Source organism: Solanum dulcamara, chromosome 10, assembly GCF_947179165.1.
Source record: "Solanum dulcamara chromosome 10, daSolDulc1.2, whole genome shotgun sequence".
Classification (NCBI taxonomy): Eukaryota; Viridiplantae; Streptophyta; class Magnoliopsida; order Solanales; family Solanaceae; genus Solanum; species Solanum dulcamara.
Window position 1 is genome coordinate 16,136,154 of NC_077246.1, and position 9,212 is coordinate 16,145,365.

Genomic DNA, 9,212 nt, shown 5'->3' on the forward strand with positions numbered 1-9,212 from the left:
AGGGTTGTAAGGAACATGAAGAATTAACATAGTAGATTTAATACGAAGTAATCCACGATCAATGTGCATGCATTTGTATTGTTGTTATTTTCGTTTCAAATGCTTTAAAATGAATGCATACGTTAAAACTCGTCGGTATTCAATACTTGCTCGAGATAGAGGTAGTGATTAGAAAAAGATAATAATAACATTGATTTGGAGCTATCAACATTCGTCTAAAGATTTGAGCCCAAGAGGCGATAGTTTGTCTGGGTCAAGAATAAGAGTTAGTAATTAACTTGTTTTGAGACCGAGACTTGAAGAGTGAAATTTATCTAATAAGACTGAGAGACGTTTAGATGTCCTTAACTTGTTAGATAATTCATGCTATGCATCGAGAGAAAATTACTAATACGAAATGCCTACTGAGTTACGATGCATGGGGAACACACCTAGTATCTTCCATCTACTAATCAAAACTTTAAATTTATCTTACTTTGCTACTGTAACTACTGCTACTAATAAGTAAGTTGAAACAAAAACCCTCCAATTACTTTATGCATTTTTACCTTCTGAAAATATTGACTACAAACTGAATATATATTTTCTAGTAGACATATTTTTTCCGCATTTTCTGTGGGATCGATCCCAACTCTGATTGGGTTCTACAGTTGACAGCGACCTCTTTATACTTCTTAATTGAAGTATAAGTTTGGGTGTATCAAATTTTGCTGGATCCATATTAATTTCCTTCACCGCATATGTTTATATTGTCACATTCTCTTAATTATGAATTTGTTATTTCGTCATACTTTGAGATGTCGAGCATCTTAAATCTTTTGATGATTAACTTTTGAGTCGCACTTGGAGAGAATGACACTTGAACGTAAATTCTTGAATCCAAGCTTTTCAGGGATGGTGGAGCCCCTGAATTTGACTCATTTGGACGTTAAATTCTTTTTCGTTTTGATCTATCCAGCAAGTCAATGCATGTAAGCATTTTATTAGTTCAGTTGACCCTCTGTTATCATAGTCAGTGATATTATTTTCACCATGATCCTCGATCGTGATACAATATGACAACCCTATTGGTGCCCAAGATCAAGTGTGGCCTTTTTCTTCTTTTGTAAATCCATTATTGTCTTCTCTTGGTTTCCAATATAGCAAAATATTTTGACAAATCAAATTTGATGACTGAAACTGTATCTTGATCATCATTGCTTTCATCATTTTGCATACAATCGTGCCGAAACACCTGAGGGAAGTCCTCTGCTCGTTTGAGACTCGAATTTTTCTTGTGTCTGAATTAAAATTATTATTTGCGGGATTTTTCAAGAGGGAGATTGTGTTTTCTTTGTTGGTCTGATCAACGTTTTTGGTGCTATTCATTAAGTCAGTCAGTTGGTTAGATTCACAAAGATAAAGTTTGTTAATATTAATTTAGTAGGATTAAATTAATTACCACAATTTTTCTTAGCGCCACAGGGGGATCCAAACTATTTTTTCAAAACGGTACAATTAAATTTGTACGCAAGATTTAAAGGTTACATGATATGGATCGATCAAGACGTGAAACATATATAAGAAAGAAAATTTGTAAATAAAATGTAAGCTAAGATAAATTAACGTAAGTTAATAATATTGATCAAATGAAACATGTGTTAACCTGATTCAGATGATATCTTTGGAGAAGATATCTCCGGAAAAGCTTGACGAATGCCCAAAATTGATAAACAAGTGATGGTATTGATAAATATTGCTAGAGAGAAATTCAACTATTCAATTAAAGAATTCAGTGATTTACAATGTGGTGATTCTGCTGCTTTTATAGAGATGAATTATCAGGAACCCATGGAGAAGAATTATTCCCTCTTAACTCACCTTAAATGATTAATTAAATGACATTTAAGATTAAAAGAGTAACGTCCGATTGTGTCTTTGAGTTAGTTACATAATGGCTAATGCCCTTGATGACTCTGCATTTGTGCATCTGAGCCTTGATCCGATGTTGAGCTTATGTTCAATTTCTCACTTAAGATTGATCACCCAAATGCTGATTCACTGTTCTTTTGTTTTTCCACATGTTAGCATCTAATTTGTTCACGTGTCATGTCTATGTTTGTCCTATACAATAATCATATGGCAAAAACTAAGTAATTCTTTACTATGATATCATAATCTTAGCTCTCTGTATTATAATTTTTATTTTCAAGGTATTCGATATTCAAAATTCACTAACTTAATTAATTCAATGTTCAAATTAAAAATCTTTTTTATGGTAAAAAGATTCTTATCATCCTATTATACAACTCGTTGGTCATTGTATCATCATATCACAATTCACAAAGCAGATATTATTAATTAGTTCCACAATAATTTTTGTGAATAGTGTATCGAATAATTTTAATAGCTTAACTGATTGACTATTTAAATTTTCACTTTATTAATGACAGTTTGTTTCTCTACTTTGTAATTCCTTTCCTTATTTTCCTTTCTCCTACCCCTAACTTTTCAAAAAAGTAAAAATGTAACCGATGTATCTTACAATTCCTTAATTTAAAAGAGTGAAAGGAGAAAGTTCCTTTATTGAATTCTTTAAAAATCTATAAATCAACAAGTGCAGCATGTCTCCTTAACAAATTTAACAACAATCAAATACTAATACTTTAATTTTAATCATGAAATGGGAATCTTAGTGTTAGTTAGTTGACTATATGGACATTCATCTCGATCACATTTCAATTTTCACATTAAAATTCTTCCTCAATTTTCTTTTTCTACCCTCAATTGAAATAAAAATAAAAATTGTAACCTTGAAAATGAGAGTCGCATATAATGTCGATCACTTTAAAACTTTTTATTCGCACACCTTTATATTTTAAAAATGATCATGTCTCCTGGCCTTAACTTAGAACGAATATTTTGTAATTTTTAAAGTTATATGAAACTCAGTCGTACTTCTTATAAAAAAATAATAATAAAAAAAAGAAAAAGTCAATGCTTTTACTGATTCTTAAAAAAGGAAAAAAAGTCTTATCACATAATCCTTATTTTTTGGAAAACTATAAAATAATAAATATTGTATAAAAGACAGATGGGGTATATATTACTGACATTTGATTGTTTTCCTAAAATAACTCGTATGACATAAAATCCAACTCATTTCATCTATCTATAGACTACATATAAAAAAATACTACCCCAATTTTTCTCCGCGGGCACCTCCCTTCCCTTCCTATAAGTGTTTGTGTCACCGCAAACAAGTAACGACCTTCAATTTGTCAATAAACAAATAAGAGGAGTAGTTAATTAACAAAGGAATTTCAATGATAAGTAGATGTTGTATGAGCGTCAAGAGACGAAGATAAGAATGGAATTAGTTGGAAGACAACAACAACACCAACAAGAAGAAAAAGCATTTGAGAGGAAGAATACTACTAGGGGTACAAGAAAAAGGATGACAATTAGTATTGTAGAAGAAGATGAAGATGAGAGCCCGGAGATTGTGGATCTGAGTGGCATGTCATTAGAATCTCTTCCTGTCAATCCTACTATCAATTTGGGAGCTATTTCCAAATTACATCTTTCCAACAATAATCTTCAGGTTAGTCCCCCTTATATTTTGTAACCGTAGTGTCCGAACTAGCTTTTGTATGTGTCATATCAGATAACTTTGTTCATCAAGACTAAAATAGATGAGAGCTTTTACTTTTTGTCTGCACTAAAATTTGAACCTGAAACCTCATGGATCTCAACCATTCAAAATCTGACAGTAGACACAATATAACTAGTCAAAGAAGATTTGACATTTACTATATATATATAAAAAAAAAAATTAATTTAACCATATATAAATCATATAGTTTTCCATTGATTGAGATTCGAATGAACCCTAATCATAAGGTGGCTCTGCCCCTGCACTTCATTGATCACTGGACCAACGTCATTATAAATTATTTATTTTTGAAAATTTTATTCCTCAAGGAACATTTTTTGATCATTGATTGGAAATTAAATGAAAAGTATCTTCTTTTAAAATAAGTGTTGGCTAAATATATATTTGATGTGAAGTTAAGATAATTCTTGTTCAAAATGTTTTACTCAAAACATTTTGACCAAATAATATTTTTCTACAAAATAATTTTCGGACAACCACTCTCGACTTATATTCTGGAAAATATCTTCCGGAAATTTTTCAATCATACCAAACACAGTAAAGTACTTCCATTTTTAGTTGCTTTTGGTTCCTTGTACTTTCGCACATGTTTAGTTTTGTTTAATTTCTTCTAGTTTTATGAAAAGAAAATATAGTTATTATTACCTTTCTTCTATTTTACGCAACAATAATTATTACTCTCTTTGTTACCTCATTTTCTTTTTAATTTGTCTAAAAAATAATGACTTTTTTTCTTTTTTGGCTAAACTTAATTTCAACTTTCCACGTGACATGTTTAAGACCACAAGATTAAAGGGTATTTTGGTACATTTAACATAACTTTAGTTTAGGATCATAAGAAGAAAAAGTTTCTTTGTTTTCTTAAACTTCGTGTTAAATCAAATTAGGTCATTCTTTTTGAAACGGAGGGAATATATGTTTCCCGTGTTTCAATTTGTTTGTCTGATTTTGAGTTTAAGACTTTAATTTTGTGATTTTGAACATGTCATGTGAAAAGTTAAAATTAAAAAAATGTTAAAATGAGGAAAAAACTATTAGAAAGTCAAATAATTATCTTCGTTTATTATGATATGTGATATAGTTATGACTTATGAGCAATTGTAGTTCCTATATATATATATATCACCTTTGTGTATCTTGGAAATATGTGATTTCTCTTCTAGGGAAAGAATCTGAAACATTATTTAAATATCTAATTAGCTTTTTCTGTTTTGGTATCATGACATAAGTGAGCCGGAAAATAACATAAATACAAATTGTTTGTATCACTCATTGAAAAATTGGAACAAAAAATTAGATGACAATCTAAAGTATCTTAAATTAAGTTGGTTATATTTGAACAACAAAAGTCAACTAGAATTCAGTGAAATCTAAAAAATATACGTAAGACTGTATGTATACTACTATATTTTCTTAAAGGCATAATACATAAATATGACATTTCACTTAGATTCAGTTGGTAACTATGATCTCTAATTTTACTAATACACAAGTAGACATTTTAACTATCTAAAACTTGAATAAATAGATATATTCGTTCTACATGACATCCTACATGACAATTTTGTGTCGTACGTGGCGTCCTACGTGTATTGTGCCACATATGACATGTGTATCTACATGTTCAATTTTATACAAGTTTAAGTGTCTACTTGTGCACACTCAAAGTAGGAGGACATAAATGTAAAATGAGGCCAAGTTAAAAAGCATATTTATATATTATGCCTTTCTTAAAATATTTCCCTTTTCTTGATAATTTAGGGTACATTTTGATTTAAAAAGAATTTTGCTTTTCGAAATCCTAATTTCACAGAAAAAATAATTACAAAGTTCCTCCTAAAATATATTTTTTGAAAAATTAATACAGAACACACAATATAAGTTTTAATGGATCAAACCAAATCCAAATCAACCGTCCTAAAGTCATATTTTGTCCTTCATCATTCTTTTAAATTGACCGAATAGTAAGGATAAAGTCTTGTGTTAGTTTCTTTTCTTTTTTCTTCCTTTGATTTATATATATATAAAACGCAACAACATTTTTATTAATTATATATCCTGCCTTAGCTTAATGTTGTATCAGTCTAGCATAGACAACCTCGTTTAAAACTCTCTTCTCTCGTCTCTCTTCTTCTCTGTGTTTGACAATATATGTGCGTTTCACAATTTTAATTGTACGTACCGTAAATGTATATGATACACAAGTACATTTGCGTATCAATGTTATGTACTCTTTTATATCAATGTGGATCTATTTCATATTATTTATATCAATGTTAAGTACCATACATTATATCATAGATGAACACTTTCTCGTTTTAGTAGATACAATGATTTTAGGACAAGTCACATTCTTATTTGGTTGGTGATTTTCAATTATTATGTATCACTAGTGCATAAATTCATACTTAGATGAAGAAGATTGTATCATGTATGGTATTTTCTTGGTGTGATTGTTCTGAGTAGCGTCAAAACTTAAAGAGAACCAAGATCTGAAAACTTGTCCGACAATTCATAGATACACAAATACACACATTCATCTCCTTAAAGTTGCCCACCCTTCTACCACAGATACATAGATACACATATGTATCTCTTCAAACTGTTCCACTCGTCTGCCATAGATGCACAAATACATAGATACACACATATATCTCCTCAAAGCTACGCACTCATTTGTCATAGATGCACATATACATATATACACAAATACAGATACGTATCTCTTAAAAGTTGTCCATTCGTATGTTGTAGATACACATATACACATACATAGATATACATATAGATCTCCTCAAAGTTGCACACTGATCTTCCATAGATGCACAAATACAAAGATACACATACAACTCAAACCCAACTATGCCAATCTAGATTGTCATCTCAGGCCACACTTTCTATGTATGCGGCTCTACAATCATTCTTCTGCCATATCCACAAACCACTATTTTAAGCCTAGAAACCCGATAGGGGATGAAGAAAATAGAGTTTCATCTTTTTTTCTAAATGCATAGGTAAAACACGAGTTGCTGAAATTTTGTCTCATGAATTAGGAGAAAAAATTGGTTGAGAAAGAAGAGAACGTGTCATATAGTCCCTTTGTAAAGAGAGAGAGGGAGAGAGAGAGAAAGAAGAGGGAGAGGTAGGATAGTGGCGAGTAAGAGAGAGCGGAGAGAAGGAGGAGAGTGGCAAATTAGCTAGGAAAAAGGAAACTCTTGCTGGCTTATGTAATGTTTTTAAAATTATAACTCGATTGAGTTGATATACTAGTTATGCTTGCTTATTTAAGTAATTTTTCCTATATAATTCACTCTTTAATTTATTCACATTTACATTAAATTTGAAAAAGATAAATACTTAGAAAATTAAGCTTACGTGACTTATTGTTGAACATTTGACAGAGTATACCAGAGTCTTTAACAGCAAGACTTCTTAACCTGGTGGAGTTAGATATGCATTCAAATCAGCTCAAGTCCATTCCTAACTCTATAGGTTGCTTATCAAAGCTCAAACTTCTCAATATTTCTGGGAATTTCCTTCTGTCGCTCCCTAAAACTATTGAGAATTGCAGGTTAATTTATCATGTTAAACATATCTATTTCATAACATTATGAGGAACGTACACACAAGTATAACATTGTCTTCCTACTTGCAGATCATTGGAAGAGTTGAATGCCAACTTCAATATGCTTACTCATTTGCCGGACACTATTGGATTTGAGCTCATAAATCTCAAGAAGATATGCATAAATTCAAATAAAATAGCATACCTTCCGTACTCCACCTCCCACTTAACCAATCTTCACGTGTTAGATGTCAGGCTAAACTGCCTTAGGTCTCTCCCTGATGATCTTGAGAACCTAATCAACCTTGAAATCCTCAACGTTAGTCAAAATTTCCAGTACCTTGTAAAGTTGCCCTATTCAGTAGGGTTTCTCATTTCATTGCATGAACTAGATGTTAGTTACAACAAGATTACGGAGTTACCAGATTCCATTGGATGCTTAAAGAAGCTCCAGAAGTTGAGCGTAGAAGGCAACCACCTCGTTTCTCCCCCACCAGAGGTGGTGGAGCAAGGGATACATGCAGTTAAGCAGTACTTGTGTGAAAAGATTAATGGTATGCATGAAAAGTCCCCTAAGAAGAAGTCTTGGTTGGGAAAGCTAGCAAGATGTAGCACCTTCAGTGGTGCCAACATACCTAGAGATGATAGAGAGGACTTTGGTGTTCCAAGCAATCGAACTATCGATGCAATTGCCTCACCAAGATTTATGGGCATGCTTTCTCCTCGTCGTCTCCTCTCTCAAAAAACCTACTTCTCCAAATAAGGAAACTGACTTGCATTCATTCTTAATTTGCCAATAGACATAGCAACTTGCTTGGGTATTATATTGTGGTAGCTCTTAGCTTGTTTTCTTTTACGTTTGAAATCATGCATGTGTACTAGATCTATCTGTACATTGCGTCCTGTAGAATTTGTGGTCTTTAAGATTGTATATTACAGATTTTAGTAGATGAATAGCCTCATGGGTATGTTTGAATAAATAATGAAACAAGAGATGGGGTAGTAATGCTTGTTAATTTGTTTTTCCTTTCTTTTTGATGACATTGGGGTTGGGGTGGGTGGATTAAGTTCAATGTTGTTTAAAAGCTTGAGGGTAACAATATTCATCAGCCGTGTAAACTTTCCCACACCAAAAGTTTATATCAAATCATATCAATAATTACATTTGAATAAATTTGTTAGCGAATTATGTGTTCTATCTCACCTATAAAACTGATCGTACCTTATGTGTGTGTTAAAGTGGGATCCATTATTTAATCCAAACAAAGAAAATAGAATCATTATTGCATGGATATCAGTTTTGTACCTACCACCAAATTTCTTTGGAAAAGAAACAATTTTTCTTTAGCATGAACAATAGGAAAACCTTTACAAATTAATATAGCTACGTGAAATCAGATTAGACCTAGTTGTGCAAGGGTAAAGTAGAGGTTGAATTGTTGAGGGAGTTTACACAAAGAGTCAATGTTGGCATGAAAAAGAAAAGTATCAGGGAAATCATTGATAGATGGCTAAAATTAATTATGATTATGTACTTAAATATTGGTTGAGGTGCAAATTACAAAGCAAAGGCATACCAACATTTATAAGTGAGGGTGCACAAACTTCGAAAAAGATTATGTATATGTATGTGTATATATTTTGAGGAACAAGTATATATTTAATTGTGCACCTTACAAACGGAAGTGCATCTTGGGGCATTGGTTGAGGATAGTGCTTCCACAACTACAACTTTAGATCTATCTTTGAATAGCACATTTTTATTATTAGTTTTTGTTTTGATTTAAAGGGCTATAATAACAACAAAAGTGATGCATACGTGATTCGAATCTGCAATCAACATGTATATTCATCACACATTTGATCACGAAAATATCACAATCAATTGTTACAACAATGTTAAAATCTAAGTATTAGCTTAGAACTCATATTTGACTTATATATTCGTATTTTCTTTATTGCTCACATCACTATGACCAATTGAATACGATA

The 9,212-nt window shown here is 31.6% G+C and overlaps 1 protein-coding gene across 1 annotated transcript; it reads left to right on the forward strand.

Annotated features, from left to right (window-relative positions):
- The first annotated feature begins 3,133 nt into the window (after positions 1-3,133).
- On the forward strand, positions 3,134-8,340 carry LOC129870793 (plant intracellular Ras-group-related LRR protein 6-like). Its single transcript, XM_055945653.1, has 3 exons — positions 3,134-3,583; positions 7,057-7,226; positions 7,311-8,340. The coding sequence occupies exons 1-3, from the start codon at positions 3,317-3,319 to the stop codon at positions 7,981-7,983; spliced, it is 1,110 nt and encodes a 369-aa protein (XP_055801628.1). The 5' UTR covers positions 3,134-3,316; the 3' UTR covers positions 7,984-8,340.
- The last annotated feature ends 872 nt before the right edge of the window (positions 8,341-9,212 follow it).